Source organism: Ammodytes marinus, assembly GCF_949987685.1.
Source record: "Ammodytes marinus genome assembly, chromosome: 2".
In the NCBI taxonomy this organism is placed as follows: Eukaryota; Metazoa; Chordata; class Actinopteri; order Uranoscopiformes; family Ammodytidae; genus Ammodytes; species Ammodytes marinus.
In genome coordinates this window covers 27,281,608-27,304,982 of record NC_137231.1, presented here as the reverse complement: position 1 = coordinate 27,304,982, position 23,375 = coordinate 27,281,608, and the positions used below count along the sequence as shown (strand labels likewise).

The window sequence follows — 23,375 nt, the reverse complement described above, 5'->3', positions numbered from 1 at the left end:
GTTTTCACCATGCTGGCCAGAATTTCTTATTATAATATACATTCACCGAACCATTAATGTGTCACATCACATCACAACATTTCAAATTAATTTATCATTTATGTTATGTTCCATCTAGCATTAACTCAACGTTACTTTACTATATACGCCCCAATGCTGGCTTGTTGCACGAGCTAGGTAATTGCTAATTAAATACATTTAGCTACTCTTATGGTGTTTGTATACTGGTGTTATGCTTACCACAAATCTCAGCAAAGAGGGATAGTATAAGTGACATGCTTCACATTTGCCTAACATTGGGTCAGCTAAGGGGCCATGCATACGTAAAGCAGCTAAATACCAGGCTAACCGTTAGCTCTGCATTAATCGGTCCCGTGAATGACGTTAGCTCGCTGGCAAGACATTAGCCTCATTTGAGTAGGAGCCGTCTGGCTCAGACCTGCGCAATTATGACGCACGTTGTAACAGTCAGTTTTATAACATGTGGCGCCACTAGTGGAGCCTCCCTTTGTTTGTTGTGGAATCTAATGTTGAACATGAAGAAGAACACATGTGCTTCTCCGCTAAGCTAAAAGTAACTACGCAGTCTACGAGTGAAGTCTCCGTTTTATATTCTTTATTTTGTAAGGAGTTGGTGTAGGCAGGAATATCGGACTATGTTCCTGAACGCATGTATGCTTAATATATCTAGTGCCGTAGAGACCTGGCTTGATATGGTCAATGTGTAATAAAAGTACCGTGAGGAGAATCCCACAAGTTGCCTACCGAGTCTTCGTGCTAACCGGAGCTATTACTATCGGACCATCCATAACCTGCACCATTCACCGTTACAGCGTCTTGCTGTGCCAAGACGCACGTAATAATTGCACGGGTCTGAGCAAGACGGCTCCTACTCAAACGAGGCTACTACCTTGAAAGGTGTGGTGTTTTTCCCCAAGTCAGCCTTCAGCTCCTTGGGGTAAACAACAAACTAACTAACCAAGGACCTGCCTCGCTTTACAGTGGCCTGCAGTGTGGTAAATACACCAGCAGCAGTGACGCATCGTAGCCAGGTAATAATGCTAGCAAGGAGGCAAGAGCCTCGTTTGAGTAGGAGCCATCTGGCTCAGACCTGTGCAATTATGACGCGCGTCTTGCTGAGCGCACAGTATTTTTGCAAAAATGTTGCTGTGCACTCAGCAAGGCGCGCATCACAATTGCGCGGGTCTGAGCAAGACGGCTCCTACTCAAACATTGCTTGGTTCTGTGTTATTTACACAGAACCAAGCAACGCCGGCATCAATGTGCTATTTTACACAGCGTTTCGGAATGAAAGAGGTGTTTGTGAGCAGCGTCGGGTGTGAACATTTAGCGCCTCGCCGGTCAGCTGTTTTACAACAACAAGCCAGGCCGGTGAATTGAGAGCAGAAGTGCTGGGGCTTGCAGTAAGAGGGCCGTATTTTACTGTCCCCGTGATGTGCCGGTTGATCTCGCTATGCGCTAAGTCCAACATCTTTTGGACTGTCATGTTACTGTAGACAGAAATAAAGTGTGGATATACGCTCAGACTTAGGATAATAATAGTGGCGGAATGGCGGCGATCGATCCGGTCGCAGCCTAGCCTAGCTTTCCCACTTCATTGTACAACTTCCCCCGGGCAGAAATAGACTCAAACACTCTGCAAAATGAAGCGTGGGGGTTTGGATTGAGCAGCGGACCTTATGACCAGCTAGATTATACGCCGTTCCTTTTATTTGGTGATTTGGTTATTTTACGGGACATCAGGCCGCCGTGGTTAATGTTAAACACACGTCCTTCAACTGCTAACATGGTCGCGTGTTTAGAACGTTAGTTACGTATTGTAACTCTAGATTCTATGAGTATAGGCGCAGCCTTTTAAGGCTATCGCTATTGGGTTTATCCTCGGCGCTAGCCGTAGCAACTGAAAAATTAATAATTCCCGCCCACCAACAGCGTGGGCCTCTATTACGTCCGCAGTCCGCGCATATAAGCGGACGCCGGCGGACGTTCTGCTCCCATTTTCTTCAGGACTAACCTGTAGTATTAAACTGAATATGGAATCCAAGACCATTCGCATCTGTGGCACATGTGACACAGGTTACATAATGCCACATGACGGCCACGAGGAGTGCGAGGGGTGCTTGGGGCATGCACATGCCGCCTTAGCACTCTCTCCGCTCTGCCTGTGCCGGCATTGTAAGGCGCTGCCTGTGGACCAACGGCAGCGCCTTGCCGACCTGGCCGCCGTCATAGAAAACGGTGCCGAGGACTTTACTGTTCCGCTTGACGACGCCGTCTCTCTCCTAGTGTTCTCGGGGTCGGACGACTCTGACCACGAGGAGGAGGCTTCCCCCCTCCCGGCTTCCCCCCTCCGGACGGAGGGTCCGGAGCCCGGTACACAAGCACTGCCCGTCTCCGCCACCACCTCACTGCCAGTGGTAGGAGCTTTGGTGGCCGAGCTACCGGGCATCATAGCCAGAGTAGCCGCCGACCTCAACCTTGCCGTCCCAATGCCTCAGGCCCCCCAACGCCCGGACTATCTCCACGGGATCTGGGGGAATAAAGCCGCGACACGCCCCGCCCATCTCGACCCAGTCTGGCCGATGTTTCCCGCCATCAGGCCGTACTTCAGCGGTGCGGAAGCAGAGCCCGGGAGGCTTGGGGCCCCGGTGAAGACCTTCATTCAGGTCACCAAGACAGAGGGTCTGACGGACAAGGGGTACAGGACGGTACCGCCACTGGATCCTGCTCTGTGCGGCATATTTGGAGCGAAGCCGGCGCTCGGCGGCCGCCGCCCCACTCCAAAGGACCAGCTGACACAAAAACTGACCGACAGGGCACACCAGTGCATGATGCAAGAGAAGGCCGTGATGAACAACATAGCCTTGCTGGCTCATGACATCTCGACCATGGCTGCTGATCCAGATCGACTGGCCGAACGGGCAGTCGATGTAGAGAAAGCAGCCGACGTGATCCTCTGCCTCTGCTCCACCGGCGCAGTGGCAGCAGCCGGGACGGCGGCGTGGCAACACCTGATCCAGCGCCACCTCTGGCTGCAGCAGACCCCGGGCATACCTGAACCGGTGCGGCGACAGCTGCTGGAGTCCCCCATCAGCCCGGACGGGCTGTTCGGGCCCCACCTGTCGTCGATGGTGGACGACATGCAGGCAGCTTCCGAGGAAGCTGAGAAGTTTAGGAGACACGTCTCTCGCTGGTTAAACACACGTCCTTCAACTGCTAACATGGTCGCATGTTTAGAACTTAGGCTATGGAACGTAAAACGCCCCCATGTTCCGCAACAACAAGCTGGCCGCATTTATACAGAGAGGCGGAACAGATTGTGTCGGCAGGGGCTTGTGTGTGTCTGACTGTTAGGCCTGTTGCGATAAGCAATAAATCAATTAATTGCACGATAAATTAAAATTAGCGATCATTTTTTGCTGGACGCAATGAATTACATTTGCAGCTTGTTTGTTTTCCTCAGAGTTTTCACACCGGTGTATTGGCCCTCTCGCTTTGTGTGTGAGAAAGAGAGCGAGACAGGAGAGAGAGAGAAGGGAGAGTCCGCGAGTGATTAGTCAAATGATCAACTGCGCGGATAACGTTAGCTAGGCTACTTTAATCGCAGTGTCTCGCTGTAGTCATGTCTTTAACATGTTGGCGACTTTTCCACTATATTTGCCGACGTTTCGCCATAGCGATAAGGCTGTTAAAGACCAGCGACACATCTAGGGACTTTTTCTTAACCGCGCTCACGTGCGCAGAGTAGCAACGGCTGGCGTATCCTCCTCACTGCTGACAGGCAGCCCTCACTGAATCGGGCAGCCCCAAGCAACCTGCAGCAGCCAGCGGACAGACAGCACCTTGCCGACAAGAGCTGCCAGTTGACGTTTGTACACGCAAATAGTGTTATAGGTCCACATTCAATAGGCCACTGCATATAAAGATAACCTTATAGTTGTATGGCAACAAAGAACATGTGTAACGTGAGCTTGTAAATATGTGAATAGGCCTAGTCAATTTTTGTTAATTTAACTATCTGGTCAGCATTTTCTAATTATTTTGCCTCTTTCAGAATAGTATATTATGCAAATTAGTTGATTATGTCATCTAGCTACTACTAGTTACTTTTGGGCCAACAACTATTTTCCTTACAGAGGAGTCAGCAGAGATAGAGGATGAAAAATCTGAGGGCTCCGATGAGAAGGGGTTGTGTGATGTCTGAAGGATTTCACATGGTGATGCAAAATCACAACACAAGGAACTGTATGATCTGTAAAAATCTGTTGTCAGTGTGGTCCAAAGCATGCTGGAAATACAATATCAGTAGGCCTAATAGGCCTATTTAAAATTGGGAAAATGTGAATAGATGCGTTCAAGGTCCATTTAATATGTGCCCCTAAATGTTTATTATGTTTATTGATCTTTGAAAGGTGTACTTGCCAGTATCATTATATTAGTTGAAAATGGTCTCAAAACAGCAATATTATCGCTTATCACAATAATTTTTGGGGCAATCAATCGCCCAGCAAAATGTGTTATCGTGACAGGCCTACTGACTGTCAGGGCAGCGCCGCTCTCCCCCTCCCTCTCCCACACACACACACACACACACACACACACACACACCCACACACACACACAGAGGGTGTGAGAAGTCACGTAACTGTAGACAGAAATAAAGTGTGGAGATACGCTGAGGATACTAATAGCGGCGGCACAACCTATTAGCTTAGCCTAGCCACTTCATTGTACAACTTCCCCCGGGCAGAAATACCCTCATAAACTCTGGAAAATGAAGCGTGAGGGTTTGGATTGAGCAGCGGACTTAACCAGCTAGATTAAGATCTGCCGTTCCTTTTCTTTGGTGATTTACAGGACAACGGGCCGCCGTTGATAATGTTACCAGAGATAACACTGCGTGACCAGTTCATTCCCGTTAAATTATACCGTGAGCTCCTAGGGGGCTAAAGTGTATGGTGTCCTGACATGCTGATGAGAAAGTAACACACTATGTTTATTCCTTTTGTCTTTAATAGTTTTTGTTGTGGGATTATGCCACTTTTCGACTTTTATGACCTATAAACGTTGTTATAATGATTTATAGTCATGTTTAACCATACTAGAGTATCAAATAATTACGTACATGCATTTCGACGTATTCCCTGCTGACCGTCTGGGGTGGCTATGCAGAGCACTAAACACTATGGCAGCCGGTCGAGCCGAACTCGTTCAAATTTCCGGATTGTTTCTGTCACACTCGGGTCGTTTCTGTCATGTTTCCATGTATGGTAATGCTGCCGCTTAGGCCTATTAGGCCTCTGGCTGCATGCCCCCATGGACATATAAAGAAATGGACACCGGATTGAAACACGGCACCCATTCATTCCTATGAAAGCTGCTCATTGGCGCAGAGAAGCAACAAGGAATACCAATGGCTTGGCCACATGTCCATGCTGGCTGCTCGGTGAAGGCACAGTCCTGGGGGCCTGCATCCCCCAGCTTCCTGAAAATTTCCCGCTGCTGGAAGGAAGGTAACCAATCACAACGGAGTGGGGTTTGCAGCAGGGGGGGGGGGGGGGGGGGGGGCGGAGAAGCTCAAAGCAGTGTGTAGAGAGAGACTGCTGTGCTCGCTAGGGTAAGAGGAAGAGTGTCCCGAAAATCTACATAGTTTTTTGTGATGTGATTCGTGTCAGGTTGCTCTATAGCAGTTTTTAACAAGAAATGAAGACCAGAAAAGTAGTATAATAGGATCTCTTTAAATGCAATGAAAACAATCAGCTACGCAATTTATTGTTATTAGAATTTTTTTTTTTTACTTGGAATACTTCAGTACAAAGGATGTATTGAATAATTTTAGTGGTGTAGGCCTACACATACGAATGATAAGTCAAAACGGGGCTACATTTGGCTGAATTATAAAAAATACATGTTGTTATATGGAGAGCCGTTCGGGAGCCGAAAGAGCTGGCTCTTGTTGGTGAGCCGATCCAAATGATCCGGCTCACTAAAAAGAGACGAAAATTCCCATCACTACATGAGGGTACAAACCCAGAACAACAATAATGTGATTACAATAGTGCCAAACCACCAAGTGCTAGCCTACATCTAATTGCAACACTTGAGATTGTTATAACATTTTTTGAATGCTGATCACACTTATTTTATTCTATTTTCTACATGGGAATGCTTTCATGGTTCAGCAGTTATACATACTGTAGAGGTACAAAGGAATAACAGTAAATAAGATAGGAGACATTTATTTTGGAACTTTATATAATATTGTTAAATGTTCCTTTGTACCTAAATATTTTTTTGTATAGTTTCACTGCACACCTCTGTAAACATTGACACTTCTCATTTAATTGAAATCACTGCATGTGTATGTGACAAATAAAGTTTTTTCATCCTAAATACTGCCCTTGACCTGGCTCAATTTCTGAATTTGCTTGTTTGTTTATTTTGAAAGAATTAGCTTGGGTTCGATTCATTTTCACTTGTTGTAACCACTAGACTTGACCGACCATCTAGTGGTGGAATATGGAATAATAATTTAAAGCATTTAGGTGATTTTGTAAATGACTGTCTGTCAACTCTATATGCAGTCAAAATATATTTTGGTATTCTAATGAGCACATGAAACAGTGTGTCACTGAAACAACATTACAAAACTGAGAATTTAAATTTAAGTTTGGCCTGGCGAAACTTTCGTAGGGAACCAGACTGTAATAATTGTAAGAACACCAGGCCTCCGATGTATTATGAACACTTTTTAAAAAGTTATCTAATTTCAATAGAATATATTCATGTATGAAGAATTTTGATGAATAACCATTTAGTTTTTCATGCAGTTATCACTACACATCCCAGGTCTGAGTCTTTCCTACATTAAAATATTAAGCCATTCAACGGTTACACAAATAAAAACGTATATTATTGAGATTCTAATAACATTTTAGTTATAAAGCAACTGCAAGTACTCCATAAGAAATCATTATTTTAAGACAAATTGCCTACTAAATGACAATAAAGTTTGTACTTGGTATATCAAAAATCCCTTTTGAATAAAATAAAACACATTGAAAAAGTGACAGCCCTAATTTCATTTAAATATCTGTTTTGTTGACTTAATGTACTGAATCAACTGTTTGTTTATTTTTGAAAATGTGCCTACTTATTGGTTCAATTGATCTTTTCATTTGTTATGTCTTATATTAATATAATGATCTCATATAAAACCTGGAATCTGTGAAAGAGTGGCACTGTGGGAAAGCATTCAAGGACACAGAGTAAAGCAGTAACTTAAAGGAAACATTCACGCAAAAATACACCTTCTAATATTATTAATTTATTATTCAGACATTCCGATTGTCTGTAATGATGTAATGTGCCTAGCTAAATAAAACACAAATTGGTCAACTGGCCCTTTTGAGGTGGAATGTAGAATCATCAGAGGATCTTAGGGGGCGGGGCTACATGAGGTGAATAGAATCAGAACACTGCATCATGGTGCTTTGATGATGTCACAGGGCACTTGTTGGAACCTTGAAAGGACACACTTGGGGCATCATAGTTATGTGTTGGCATTAACAGAGTGAACGTGTTACAGTTAGTGTTGGAAAATCAATAGCCAGGTTTATCCCAGCTACATCCAAGCCAAATTATCAGTAAACTACAGTTGTCTCTTCAGGATAGGATAGGAACATGGATAGGTGGAACTCAAAGTGGGTACCCCCTGGGTGCATTGTTGTTGAAGAGAAAATTGAGGAGGCAATCATCTTGAAAAAGAAAAAGAAGAAAGAAAAGAAAACAAAGATTCAGGATGAAACCGTACAGGGGCGGCAGGATTTTGACTTCGACTTGGAAATGGACAGACTACTAGCTCCATTGTCCCCAAAGTGCAAAACCCCTGAGAACTTCTCTGTTGAAGAGAAGATTGAGGAGAAACCTTTACAGGGGCAGCAGGATTTCTCCTTCGCCATGAAAGTGGAAAGTGAACTCCAGTACCAATCTCCATGGTCCTCAAAGCAGCAACTTGCTGAGGACATTTCTGAAGAAGGGGAGATTGAAGAGGAGATTGAAGAGGAGATTAGAGAGGAGAATGAGCAAAATGTCACACTGGGACAGCAGGATCTTGCCTTCTCAATAGATGTTGACATGATTCAAGTTGTTGAGAAGATTTCAGAGGCGGAACATTTTGTTGATGATGCTCTGGAGCAGAGCCCTGAATCTACAAGAGAAGACTGCTACACTCCCTTTGAAGAGGACGAGGAAGACGTTGTTGAGGACTTTCAGGAGCAGAACTCTCCCTCCATCAGAGAAGACTGCTACACTCCCTTTGAAGAGGATGAGGAAGGGTTTGTTGAGGACTTTCAGGAGCAGAACTCTCCCTCCATCAGAGAAGACTGCTACACTCCCTTTGAAGAGGATGTGATGGAGTCTCTTGAGGACGTTCAGGAGCAGCGCGGCAGAGAAAACCGCCACACTCCCTGCGATGAGGTAAGATTAGAGGCACATGTGTGCTCACAAATAAGAACAGTAAGAAATATGAATGCAGGTGATAATCTGATTTAAATGACATTTAGTCATAGTCATCTCCAACCACATCGTCCAAACAAGAGCACACTAGTGATATATTACTTTCCTTTATACTTACCCACTATTACTTTATACTGAATGTATTTTCACTAAAAAATATTGTTAAAGAGTGTGACCCAGTCTACACTTGTTAAGTTATCAAGGTTTCTACCCTAATGCATTTGATCATTGGTGGTGGTAACCATATATTATTAAGTGCATTTAAAGGATCCTGAGCTGTTTATGAGTTTTATACCACAATTTGAGTTTTGAACTGATGCAGAAAAATCAGAGAAAAATAAATGTTTATGGATGAATCTCATAATTTACATGTTTCATACAATGTTCAACTGTACATTTAAAACACTGCCGATGGAAAACAAATTAATAATTGTTATATGTTTCACAGACAGAGGCGTCTGAACGATCAGAGCGATCTGAGAAAGCTGAGGAGCATGAGCAAATTAAAAGTACTTTGGAGTCAGACAGATCTGCTGCTCTTCAAGAAGAGCTCGAGGAGGAGAGAAGAGCCAGAGCGGTTCTTCAAGAAGCCCTGGAGGAGGAGAGTAGAACCAGAGCTGATCTTGAAAAGGCCTTTGAAGTTCAATACAAAGGAGCTCTGCAGCAGGTGCAAAAAGAAAAATACGCTCTTGCAAAGGCTCTGAAGAACGAGCGAGCTGAAAAAGTCAGCCTTCGTGTTCAAATGGAGAACATGGAGTTGCAAGTGACAGGTCTGAAGAAGTCACAGATTGAGCACCAGCGGAAAAAAGCCACGCTGAAATGCACAATCGCTGAAATGACAGCTGCTCTTGAAGAGGACGAGAAGGTCATTGAAAAGCTCAACAATGACCTGGAGACGTCTAGTCAGCGGGAAAGACTGAATTGTGCTGAAAACAAGGCACTAAAGGAGCGCCTCACTGAGCAGCAGGAAAAATGTCTGGAAGTAGACAATGCAATGCAAGCCCTGCATTTTAATATTCAGACTCTTCAAAGAGATTCTGAAGCCAAGGACAACGTTGTGTCATCGCTGCAGGAGGAATTGAACCAGTGTGCCTCAGATCTCCAAGAGGAACAAACAAAAAACGGTCAACTCCAGAGGGACTTCGAGGCCGCTGTCTCCAAGCAGGAGAAGCAACCAGAAGAATCCAATAACCAGACTCACACTTTTACCAACAGTCAACTTGAGGAATTTGAGGCTGCTTTAGACGTGCAGCGGCTCAATCAGATGCGGCTCCAGAAGGAGGTAGAAGCTGAAAACAAGGCGCTAAAGGAGCTTCTCATAAAAGAGCATCAAGAATGTCTGGAAAAAGACAATACAATGCAAGCCCTGCACCTAAATATTCAGACTCTTCAAAGAGATTCTGAAGCCAAGAATAACATTGTGTCATCGCTGCAGGAGGAATTGAACCAGTGTGCCTCAGATCTCCAAGAGGAACAAACAAAACACGGTCAACTCCAGAGGGACTTCGAGGCCGCTGTCTCCCAGCAGGAGAAGCAACCAGAAGAATCCAATAACCAGACTCACACTTTTACCAACAGTCAACTTGATGAATTTGAGGCTGCTTTAAACGTGCAGCGGCTCAATCAGATGCGGCTCCAGAAGGAGGTAGAAGCTGAAAACAAGGCGCTAAAGGAGCTTCTCATAAAAGAGCATCAAGAATGTCTGGAAAAAGACAATACAATGCAAGCCCTGCACTTAAATATTCAGACTCTTCAAAGAGATTCTGAAGCCAAGGATGACATTGTGTCATCGCTGCGGCTCCAGATGGACGGAGATGCTGAAATAAAAGAGTTGAGGGAGTGCCTCACTCAGCAGCGGGAGGACATTCTGAAAAGAGACGAGACAATTGGAAACATGCAGATCAATATGTCTCTTCAAAGCGATGAGGCCATTGAGAAGGAGGATAGTCTCTCAAAAGCACATCTGAAGATACAGATCCAAGAAAAAGAGCTCTCTAAGAAGACTCTGGCTTTGGAAAAGAGCCTGGCTGCTGAGAAACGCTTCAGGTCTTTACATGCTTCACATTCAAATGCTTCCTCAGAGCGTCTGAGGTACGACTTGACGGCAATAAGGAGGGAGAATGCTGATCTCAAGGCCCAACTCCAGTCTGCAGAGAGAGAACATGGTAGAATACTGTCTCGACAAAGTTCTTCCTCCGAGCGCCACCACGAAGAAATGATTTTGTGGAAAGATAACATCATCTTTGAGAATGAGTCTGAAATTAATAAACTCCAACGAATGGTATATAAGCTGAAAGCATTACAGTCAGAAGACCAGGAAAGAGAGACCGAGCTGGAATATGCCCTAAAAAGAGAGAAAACCAGAAGCTCCAAGTTGCAGGAGAGAGCTGAACAAATCGCCTCTGCGCTTGAAAAAGAAAGGACCACGTGTTTTAAGCACAAACTTGAGCTACAGCAATCTGTGACCAGGCAGATAGAGGAATCGGAGGAAAGGCGAAAACTGTCCGTGGCTCTGCAGAAAGCCGAGGACCGGTTCTACGTGCTTCAGAAACAACAACGGGCTCTCCACCACCTACAGCGGGAATACACTGATCTAAGGTAGAAGCACAGTGACAATAACAGTGACTATGGTGAGCTGTTCAAATCTCACAGCGCCCTCCAGATCAAATACAAGAGGCTCTGCTACGCTAAAGGGGACACCCGACCAGTAGTCAGTCCACCCCGGTTAACAGTAACGTGAACCTGAAAGTTCTTAACGTTCAAGGTGATGGGATGACTGAAATCAGATATTTAAAACACTCATTCACCAGTTTATCAGCTTCAGGGACAGAGTGTGGGCTCAATGGGACACAAAAAGAGTGATGGACTCCTTCAGATGATTTGGTTACACTATAACATATAGGCTACATTAATGAACTGTTGGTTAATGCTTAGTTAACGCTATTAAAGGTTAGTTGAAAGTTAAAGGGATAGTTCAGTATTTCTGAAGTAGGGTAGTATGGGTTACTTAGGCATAGTTAGTGTGTTACGTTATGGAGATGACGAAGGAGTTTAGGGGAGATGTTGCTGTAGCAGAAGCCAGCCTTGTACTGTTGCAGACACGCCAAAAGAAAAAAATAATGTCTCTACATATATAGGGGAGAACGGGGTAAGTAGGCACACTTTTTACTCTAGTGAGAATTGCTTATCACCTAAACATCTTTCAATAGTCATTCCTACATTCAATTGAAGCTTAAAGGCCTACTTCACCGGTTTGAATATGAAGGTGTATTGAATTCTGATATCCTATGTAGTATAAATGTGCAAAAAAAAATTAAATCGGTTCATACGTACTTTGTAAATATTACTGTGATGTCACAGTAAAAGACATCACAGTAATATTTACAAAGTAAGTTTTGTTTTAACCCTATATTTCTCTTTCTGTGATGTCACGAGAAAGAGAAATATAGGGTTAAAAAAAACACTCTTTCTGTCTTTTCTCAGGCGAGGATGAACTGATTTAAATTTTTTTCGCACATTTATACTACATAGGATCTCAGAATTCAATACACCTTCATATTCAAACCGGTGAAGTAGGCCTTTAAGGTGTTGGCTTGAAATGTGTACCCCTCACTTTTTCTATCTTATTGTAATAAAGAAGAAATTAATCATCAAAGACACCCTTACACATTGTGACAACCAACCCCATCAAGGGGTCGGTTGTCAAACACTATGGGGTTGTTTGTCACAATGTTATCTTAATGGGAATAATCTTAAAAAGAAGGCAAGAAAGTAGAAGTAAATTTTAAAGTTTAATTGCATTGTCAAGTTGACAAATAGGCCTACATAACTTACTGTAGCCTTGGCAGCTGGTCTAGTTTGGGATGCACTGGGTTGTTTTGATTTTGTTGCCCTTTTTTCTTTTGCATGCTAGCAGCCTTTTCCTGCTCTATTCTTTCCTTCTCTGGGGTGTCAGTGAGGATAAAGCTTGACAATTTATTTCGTTATTGGGTTCCTTTTCTGGCTGCAGCCTTGAGATAACATGTGACAACCAACCCCCCAAAAAATGTGACGACCAACCCCAACTTGAATTTCTTGCTAGCATCAAGGCCAACAACCATCTGACAACTAATTAGCTTGCTAACCACAATCTAAACTATAGTTTACCCTTCACACTTTGTATGGGTAACAAGTGTTTTGTTATAAACCCATTGTGTACAAGCCTAGAAGAAAAATACTGAGGAGCTAAATATTTTCAATTTGACATGAAAAACACAAACAGTCGTCTCACCTCAAATTCAGCAGTCTAACTCCAAGGAAGACTATGTAGGTGACCTCTGATCCCAATTCTGGATATTTACATACCAAAATTTCACAGACAGCGCCTTCTGGTTCCGAGATATAACGATTGTGACAACCAACCCGTGTGACAAATTACCCCGTTCTCCCCTAAATGAGAACCTAAAACCAAAATATTATTTATTTTCTACGCTTAACTGAGATTTCTTCCTACAGCTTTAGTTTGCTGCCAGCCAGCCATTACAATTTGGTTTTCTAGTGTCTCTTTAATAGTCCACAGTAGCTCAGTTGTCTAGCAGCTGACTGGTGGAATGATACCAAAATAAAATGCTGTCAGGCAGAAACCTAGATCTGTGGAAACAGTTCTTAGTTTAGCGTGCAGTTGAATGGATATTTAGGTTTTAGGTAATATTAATTTATAGTATGCTGAGTAGTTATTAACAGTTAGTCAATGCTTATAGCCACGTATTAGTTAATCAAGCATAGTTAATGCAATTACCTATACAGACCTTAGTTAACTAATGTTAAGTTATAAGCATTAACTAAGCCATTATTAACGGTTAGTCAACAATAATTAATAACCACTAACTATGCAACTCTACAAACCCGTCTAATAAAGCAAAAAAAAAAGTATTCACCTACTTTCCGTTAATCGCTTTAACTAACAGTTAAATAATGTACCCTTATTATGAAGTGTGACCAAATCATCTGATGGAGTCCATCACTCTTTGAGTTTCCCATTGACTCCATACTCTCTGTCCAGCTGATAAACTGTTGAATTGAGTGTCAAAAGTATCTGAATAACATTTGATCAATGTAACCTTGTCGTAAAGTGTTACCGATGATTCTGATTGGATACTGTTTTAAATCAAAGTGTAGTGAAATGTACCTCTTATCAACTGCTTTAAAACATGGACTAGATAATAAAAATAATAAAAAAATATATTTTGAGATGTGATTTTTTCTCTCTCAAAAGTCCTGTTAAATAAACTTTCTTATGATCTATGATAATGATTTTTTTTTGGAAGTTGGGATAGTAGAGGAACAATACTTTGGACGTGGGTTAGAATGAATGTACCAAAAAATATATATTGCTGAGAATGTAGCTGTCAACTCACAATCTCTTACTTGAGAAAAAAAATAACGACCGTCGACTGAAGGACATAAATATCCTGAAATGTACACATTGAAAGAGAGAAATGCTCAAGACAAGCCATCTCCTGACTGTTGAATTTTACATTGGTTGACCCTCCTGAATCCCAGCAGATCAAATAATCTGCACACATTTTACGCTTCGACTCAAATAACTAATACAATACCGAAGAAATGTATGTAGGCCTATGCACCCTGATTAAGGTATACTTACGGACGAACCCATAATGCACACGCCTTTTCACAACACACATTATGACGTGTCGTAGTTGGATGGTAGGCTACACCCAAAATAATTAGCGATAACAGGTCCCTGACATTGAACCAGCTGAATTAGCAGTAATGAATGCGTTAATTAACATTTGTGTAATATCAAAATGTCTTCCGTAAACCTTTGTGGGCTCCAAAGTGACCTCCATCTAAACTTGGAAAATGTCACATTAACTCACCGATTCATAAATTCACAATATACTTTACTAAAAGAGGGAATGCAATATGGGTTCCATGTGCCTCCACAGATATGCAATGAACTGTGTTTATGTTTGACTTGTTCAGGGGCTGCCTGGTTGATCCTTCCAGGAAGCATATGCTTGTCTCAAAGATTAAGCCTTAAATTATTGTTTTTGTTCCCGGGGGACTTTAGTTAGCTAACCTTAAAGACAAACAGAGAATCCAGCCACAAAAAATAACTTTAATGAGATAGTGATTTGGATGCCAGGAACTATGAGGCCATTTGAATGAACAGACTGTGAGAGTATATTGCATAGGTTGTTAATCTGGGACAGTCCTGCATGAAAGCTGAGTGAAAACAATAACCCGTGACACCAACAACTCTTCAGCGTCCCTAAGCAATCCTGTGTTGTTCTTTTCTGTTCCTGAAGACCATTTTCTGTGGACATTTTTTCTTCTTTAAACGTACAGTCTCTCCCAATGTTTGTTTCCAAGATACAGTATAATGAGACAGTTTTGTTTGCATGCCGATGCAAAGCATGGAGGTGGTGAGACAGCTGGTCACTGTGGCCATGATGTAGGTTCACTGCAGTGCACAAAGCGTGCAGAGAGGCTCCCAGAGACGCGTGTAGAAATACTCTTTCCTTCAAACTCGTTGCACTACTTTAAATAACACTGCCAGCTACCAGTCCATAAGCACATTCTATAATGGTTTGTAAAAACAACATTTGAATAATTAATTTTTTTTTCACATTTGTAGATTAGCTTTGAGGTTTGCTAAAAATGTTATAAATAAGAGCGAGTTACTAGTTTGGCTTTGATATAAATAATGTAATAATACATAGTTCAAACAGACATTTCCCTCTAAAAACCTTTAAATATTTTCAAATATTGCATTTACGAAACCATGTCATGTGGGGCTCTTATTCATAAGCAAAAGTTGTAGACAGATTAGTTGAAGCCATTTTCAAATGCCAAACTCGGAGGGGAGCAGAGGTTTGCCATAACGACAGGTTTAGAAAAACAATCTCAGCCTCCCTGAGCAGAAATTCACGTCAATACCACATTTTAAATATTGATTAAAAACACTCAAAAGCTTGGCAAAACACACCACCCTCCATACTGTTTCAATCTCTCAGTACAACCAGGAGAGGCTAAACTCACCTTCTCATAGCGGGAGATTTTAAGTACTCAATGCAAAGGCTAATATCGCGTAACACACTATCCCATTGCAGTTCACACATCTTTAACACTCAAGTCAAATATATTTCTTTACAGGTCAACAGAAGTCCTTGGTATTGCACAGAAATACAGGGGATTTTTTTTTTCTTTTCAATGGGTAAATCTAATGACAAGGCAGGTTATATAGTGACATTTTGGTTTGGTTTGACAGCATAAATGTCCACTGCTCTCAAAAGAAAAGAAAAAAAGGAAACCAAAAGACATCTCGAATTCTATAATTTCCATTGTTGCGTATGAAGATGTGTGCCCCTTTGCAGCATGAAGTGAGCATGCATCTTCATCATTCAAATTAAAAGGCTCAAAAAAAGGCAAACACCTTTCGATTAGGCTCAGCTTCTTCCCACTACAGCCTTTTGGAGACAGAACATGAACCCTTCTTTTAACTTCCTTAGTGCTGCGGTGAGTGATATTCATAGACGTGAACAAGTGCTAAATGAGCGCAACATGATAATATGACATTCAAGAGCACATTGACAATAAACACACAGGCCTAATATAGAATTTTTTCTTGTAAAAACATGACTAAGACACAAACAGTTTAGTGTACAGCTTTCGTCTAAAAAGGCAAGAAAGTCAAATAAATATTCTTGAAGAAGCTCATGGACAAATGTTCTCCTCTTTGAACTGAGAGGCGGTTGACTTACAGTGACCTCACAGGCATGAATGGAGAGACAGAGAAGTAATATGTCTGAAAGCATATTTTTCAATTAGCTAAACAAATGCTTAACTTTGACCGGCAGCCTCTCAATTTCACACAGTTTTTTTTTCTTCTCATAAAAACAAGACAAAGGGGTTCGGGGAGAAAAAAACAAAACATGATACGGACACAAGTCTTCTACACGGTCACCACAGAATAAATGTAACAATTTAAAGAGACAGACGAAACTGTAATTGATATTTAAATATTGCAAAACATACAAAAACAGTTTTTCTTTGAAGTGTAAACATTAAATTGATGTCTGATGTCATTTTTGTACATGGAGAAAATTATATAAAATAAATCACGTCTGTCATCACTATAAATTGTTCTCATTAAAATGTAAAAACAACATACTAAATCTGGATTTGTTATTATTATTGTAATAATAATGTTTATGTTAACTTTTTTTTTTTCTAGAAGTGTTTTCACTGTACTGTTATAAATAGATATATGTAGAACATCTTAATTCATACTTTGACTCCTCCGGCTTTGTCTTTACAAGGCAAAAACAATACTCGTGTCTGTGCCACATTCATACACTCACACACACATATCCCAATATGGTCTAAACACACACACACACACACACGCACAAGCTGCCACAGTCACACAGGAGGGGAGGGGGGGTCACCAGGAGGCTCTATGTGCGATTGAGGGTCTGGAAGATTCTAGATATTTGGAGCATGACGGGGCCGGTCTCAGGGTCGTTCATCCACTGAGTGCTGTTCAGAGGATTCTCCAGCATGTCTTCAAACGCTGCATGAAAACACACCACACACCGGTAAGAAATATATTAAACAATACTAGCATTTCAAAAGACTTTAGGATTATACATGAAAACATTGTCACATCCTATTATGTGACACTTACTATCGACAACACTTCTAGTATGTTCAGTCCCCATGTCAACTGAACACAGTTTTTTTACTAAATTGGACTAAACTGTACCTAGCAGAGTCTTGGGATTCGTCAGACCCAACTGGACCACTGGATTCTCCAGAATGGCTTGAAACAGCGGGCTGTTGGTGTCGATGCCTTTGTCCATATCTTCTGGAGAAGGTTTCCTGTCTCCCAGCAACCACTCACACTGCAGGACGGAAAAACACTATATTAAACTAAAATTCCCATTCAGTTTTATTAAAACATGTTCATATATTTTATGGAGGTCAGCATGCGGAATAAGTTACAATATAGTGTCCAAATCTTTCTTTCATACAATGGCACAGCAGTTTACTTTTTAAGTCATGAATATTTCTTCAAATCCAGCATTATTTGAGAATAACAGGGCCAGTGTAAATTGATGCCAGCAGTAAAGTCAAAACAAAGAAAGTGAGATCATTAAGTCAACTCTGTCTTTTATCAATCATCTATCTCACAGTCTGAGTAGCATCACAGAAACTTGGCCAAAATGAAAGGGACATTTCTTTTAATCTAGAGCTGTTGGTTTTTCAGAAAACTCTGCTTCAAAAAGTAGTGTTGCGTATGTGTAAACCTACCGCAGCATCCTGTTGGTTGTTATTCACCCGCAGAGCATCAATCACCTCCTTTTCATCAAACCCCATTTCCATCAATGCAATAACAGCCTGCAGGAACAGAGAAAAACACAACTTGATTATTTCAAGAACTCTCAGTCTAAATTACAATAAAACACAAACACACAGTCACAGCTCTGCAGAGCTAGGCAGGTGTCTTGGGGAAAATACAGTATATAATATCCAGACAGTGGAAGTAGTAGCTGGAAACAAATGTCGCAACCACTGACAGTATGTTACAGAATGTAACCGCAGTGGAAGTGTTTTGCTGGAATATTATGTTTTAATCATGAGGAGTTTCAATTGAGCTTGAACTGAGGCACATGATATACGAACTTTATAACAAAAGCTACTAACAGTATTCTCTGTATCTATTGGGCAGACACTAGCCATAAATTCCTGTCTTTCACAAAGTGTATTAGATGATAGTCACAGACTGAGTGAGCAGTGGCAAAAATAAGCTCACAGTTATCACAAAGATAAAAAAATAAAATAAAATCTCCGGAGCTGAGATTATTCTGTTCTGCATCTGCCCTATGTATAGGATCTGGAGAGATGAGTAACAGTTTATGCAATACAGAGCAATGGAAGCAATACACTGTATAGGCACATCAAACTGTTGAAAGTCTAAAACGATCAAATATAGACAGGGAGCAAAGGGATGTAAATGTAACCATCAGGGATAAGTATAAAAAGTAAGCTATAGTCAAACTACTATATGAAAGCTGCGACTGGATAAAGCCACCCACTCTTGAGTCGGGTCTGAACTCCCGTTTCCTGCGGATCCTCTTGAAGATCTCTGTGAGTTCGTCCTGCCTGCTGCTGCTGCTGTCGTCTGTGCTGGACTGTCTGGACAGGCTGCGGAGGAGGCTGGGAACGGAGGCTAATGCTGTGGCTGATGCTAATGCAGAGGGGGCTGGTGGAGGTGCAGCAGCAGCGGCCGTGGCTCCTGCTGCCCCAGTAGAGTCCTGGCCAGGTAGCGGTGCGTCTACGGAGGGGTCGTCTACATGCTCGATGAGCCACTCCATTGCCTGGGTCACTGACATGCTGTGGAAAGAAAGAAAATTAAATGAGAAAAAATTTACTTTCTGAAAGGGTTTCTGGGATGAATACCACTCAGCAGAGCCACACAGGAACAGCTGATACGGGAATATACATCAAGGTTAGGGCTATCTTTATCGCAAATGTTGATATTGCAGTATACGTCTCGCAAAGACTACTTAAACTGCGATATATGGTAGCCTATTCTGGTTGCCGTGCATTCACAATCAGCAACACAATATATTTGACCAACCAGATAAAGCCCTACTACTCTAATGCCCGCCCATGTAGACTCCAGTGGCTGAAGTGGTAAAGTGCATGGATGTGAAAATATAGCCCTCGGATTATGTGTTAGCCAGCTGGGATTTACATGAAGACCAACAAGTGTGTAGCCTCAGCCTATCACCACAGACAACGATGCCAACGTCGTGAAGGCCACCACACTCAACAACTGGGTCAGGCTCAACTGATCAGTTACCCCTGGCCTAGGGGTAATAACATACATAGGCTCCTTGCTGTCTGGTGTCTGCATTGGCAGTGAACTCAAAGACATTAACACTGGTATATTTAAGTATTTTTTTTATTATCGCTGACATCGTGTTTGGAATATTCAACAATGTTATTGCATATTGCATGTTTTCCTGAGCAGCCCTAATAAAGGTCATTCCTTTAAACAAGTTCTCAACTTCCAGAGCTGAATTGGGAACAAATAAAGACTTAAAACTTACTGGTTCAATCTAAGAGCTTTGATGGCTCTGCTCTCTGGGAAACCCATCTCAGTGAGCTGCTGCAGGGCCGTTTCATCCACCCGATCCTCTTCATCTTCATCCAACATCGCTGCAAGTCGCACGAACAGAAAGAGATCAGAGAATGCCAACTACAGGTTGAGCAATAGTTGGGAAATGTTAACGAAAATCACCAGGATCTACTTTTTTCCCCCCTTTTTTCCTACTTTTTTGAATACTTCATCATCGTAACTTTCGGGACTGTAGGAGTGTATGGGATATTAATATCAAGCTTTACCATTGGCCTTTTTGAAGAGTTCAACAGCATCAGGGTTCAAGGCAAGAAGCTTCTGGGCCACTTCAATGAGAGACACAAGGATTTTTCTAAGCTCCGTCTGAAACTTGAACACACAAAAGCAAACACTTTAATACACAAACAACTTGTAAATGATTGAAACAAACATGTACAATGAAACACTCTTTAAGCCAAATCCATCCAGACAAGAAGCTTACATCTCTGATGTTGTGCTGAGTAACCGTGCGGTCGGTGTGGCGTGTGGACAGGCTGGTTGTGGCTTTCAGAATTGCATCTTTGTCCGGAGCCTTGTTATCTTGTTTCTTCTGTTACAACAAGGATTTAAAAAAAAAAAACAAGAGAGAGACCTGATTTAAGGCAGACAAAATAAAGACGTAAATTCATTTCTGATGATGAAGATATTTTCTCAGTTCTTTTCTGGTGAAGACAGAAATGTATTGAGCTCACCTTCTCCTCTGAACTAACTTCTGCCATCTTTGGAGGTGTTGGCGGCGGCCTTTTCTTTATGAGCAGCAAAACGTCTAGAAAGATACACGAAAAAAACCACGGTTCATGCAAATCAGTGTAGGATTATCACACGACCAAAAACACGTCACAGATGGTTTGATCACATACCTTTATCTTTAAGATTTTCATCAGCGACTGATTTGGTGTCGGTGAGGACTCTCTCCGAAGCAGCATGTATGAGTTTGTGGTGGGTAAGAGTTTTGGGGTCTTCTAAACTTCCATGTACATACTTTAAACCAAGCACAAGATAAAGAAACTCAGAAATTAATTACAAATAATAGAGATCAGAAGCAACTATTGACTCTTTTTATCATCAAGCAATATGCATGCATATAATCATTTTTAAAATATTTTGCCAAATTAGTTGATGTCAAATATCAAGCGAATGATTCTGTGAGAATTGTTTCTGATTATCTCTTGTAATTGTAAAGGAAATGTATTTTGATCATACAAAACCAGGGACTGGGGATTATGACAAGCAGTTTTGGTTATTTAAGGACGTTTTATGATTTATCTATTAAGCTAAAGTAACCAGTTGACTTAAGATAACATAGCAAGCATGTTTTCCATCATCGGGGGTCTGGGTTAGATAAACAAGGAGGTAGAGTGTCACTGACAGCAGTATTGCGGATTAAACAGGACCCTTGAAAGTCAAGACTACAGAATTTTAAAAAAAATCTACCCCTCATGAGCTTTAACAATTTTATATTAAATCAACTTTTTTTAATTACAAGAAATGCATGGATAGCAATAAGTAAACTAAAGTGTTGTCATTGTAGCCAACCTAAGAATGTAGTGTACCATTTAGGCATTTAATTTAATTAATTGACCCCAAGATACTATCTCCAGGGGTGTAAACATATCTTGCACAATGTAGGCTATGTGTTGTAGTGGGACACAACATAGATGGATAGACTGATAATTCAAGTCTGTAATCTGATGATACGTTTCAATTTCAGTGCAGTGTTGATGTCATTGATGTAATTGAATGTGTACATCTCGTCATCCATGTTGTCACGACAAACAGACATTACACTACGACTTACGTTTCTTCTGTAGGCCATAGAAGGAGAAGTGAAGTGAGACGGGCTGTGTAATAATAGACAGCCAGCAAAGCATCAACATGCCTCGGCCACTTGGTGGGGCAAAGTCGGGTCTGTTTAGCTAGCTGGAGAAGGGGCAGCCAACATGCTAAATTATAAATAGCAGAGTCTACCCAGTTTCTATAAATACAAAGCCAGTGACACCGACACTGACTGTTTGTACAGAGGACATGGTAGATTGAAAACACCTGGCAGAGGAGTGACAAGACAGAAGAAAAACACAAACAGCCCCCCAAAAACCTACATGTTTCAAGCACTTCTCCTTCAGTTTCTCCACAGTGGTGTCTTCCGTGACCTCCTCCAACCACTCTGTGCCATCCGTGGTACAGATGTGTATTTTCAACACTTTCCCGGCGAATATTTTTTCCTCCTGGACGAACATATCTGCAACCTTTGGGAGCAAAGAGTACCAGTCCAGTGACGTTAGTTAGCAGCAGTTGCTATGTGGTCCTGGCAGAAGCTAGCGTGCTAACGTTAGCACCTAGCTAGCCGCCGTTCTGTAAAAATCCTCCGACAATAGGGCAAGAACAGGCGCCGATTAGCTGAGGTCCATTTTCTGTTTCCTCCGCCGGTTCTCGGTGCGTTGGCAAACGTTCGGCTCTGACACCAGCGAGTTGTTTTGTTATTACCAGCGAACACACAGGCAGCCAGCCAGAGAGTGCCCTATTTTTACTGTAATGTTTGAACTTTGAACTGAGACGGTGATACCGCCAGTGCATCATGGGACACGTAGTTATTTACAGGTAGGTTCCACTATCAGTGTAGTGGGCTCTCACATAAAAAACGAATTGGCTATAAAAAGACAAATATGTGCAGCAGCATATTTAGATGAAGAATAATGCAGGACTCAGTGAGCAGAATGATCAAAAATGTGCACATGTTTAGGGTTTGCAGACAGGTAAGGGTGTGTTTTAATGTAACACATTGAGTAGGCCTATATTGTTGAGTGAGTATCTATGGGTGGGGATAAAAAAGAGACAAAACTTGGTCTTTGGTCTCACCACAAGCTTTAAAAACACACTGGTAATAATAACGCTATTCTGGTATGCTGTTGAGCTGCAATAAGCAATGATAGTCCCCATAAGCTTCAAGCGTACTGTCTACTTACTATGTAGGCCTACTAATATTATTAAAAAGTAGGTTGTGAATATGCACTAATAGAGAAATGTATCAACTGACACAGTTATCTAAGGATGATTTATGATTAATCGGATAATACGTTTCTCAATGAATGGATTAATACAAAATATGCCAGAAAACTGAAATGCCTGTCAAAATGTTGTAAAACCCAAGATTATCTCTATGGGACTAGAACGTTTTTGCACTTTTGAACAAAACAAATGGCAAAATAAGAGCTTAACGGTTAGGATACCTGATCTTGAGGCCATATGTTTAAAAATGCCCCTTTTGTCCAAAAATAATAATTATAAAAACAATATTAATATATTTAATAATTCAATATCAGTTATGTGCTCACATGTTGCATAACCGTTGTGTTTAATCAAATTAGCACACAAAAAACAGTATGTGGTCTGGAAGTATTCCATTTAGAAACACCGGACACATTGAACAAAAATACCTGGGGATAACTGGAGACGCAGTACCTCATTAGTTTGCTCTGGATCCCAATGGGATTTTAATATGGATATTTTGATAGGACAGGTAGAGATTGTTCTAGTTTTGATGCAACCTGTTTCCACAATATAGAAAAAGCTGCAGAGACAGCCTGGGTAGCTGGATCTTTCATGAAGGTAAGTGAACGGTGATATTTATTTCTATATTTAAATCACC

The 23,375-nt window shown here is 41.6% G+C and overlaps 1 protein-coding gene across 2 annotated transcripts; it reads right to left on the bottom strand.

Moving 5' to 3' along the window:
• Positions 1-14,639: 14,639 nt before the first annotated feature.
• Positions 14,640-22,250, bottom strand: ubac1 (UBA domain containing 1). Of its 2 annotated transcripts, none has more exons than XM_080044090.1 (10): positions 21,829-22,250; positions 20,590-20,710; positions 20,422-20,495; positions 20,172-20,279; positions 19,957-20,059; positions 19,662-19,770; positions 18,642-18,939; positions 17,857-17,943; positions 17,309-17,447; positions 14,640-17,116 (listed from the first exon to the last, which is right to left on the bottom strand). In XM_080044090.1, the coding sequence occupies exons 1-10, from the start codon at positions 21,964-21,966 to the stop codon at positions 17,001-17,003; spliced, it is 1,293 nt and encodes a 430-aa protein (XP_079900216.1). In that variant the 5' UTR covers positions 21,967-22,250; the 3' UTR covers positions 14,640-17,000. The 2 variants fall into 2 exon arrangements, with proteins under 2 accessions (XP_079900216.1, XP_079900217.1); XM_080044091.1 differs by having other exon boundaries at positions 19,957-20,053.
• Positions 22,251-23,375: the final 1,125 nt, after the last annotated feature.

Coding starts and splice junctions, on each gene's coding strand:
- ubac1 (XM_080044090.1), bottom strand. CDS start 21,966: ATGTTCGTCCAGGAGGAAAAAATATTCGCCGGGAAAGTGTTGAAAATA. Junction 20,496..20,589: donor TGAAAATCTTAAAGATAAAG/GTATGTGATCAA, acceptor GTATCTTTCTAG/ACGTTTTGCTGCTCATAAAG. Junction 17,944..18,641: donor AGTTCAGACCCGACTCAAGA/GTGGGTGGCTTT, acceptor CTGTTCCTGCAG/GCTGTTATTGCATTGATGGA.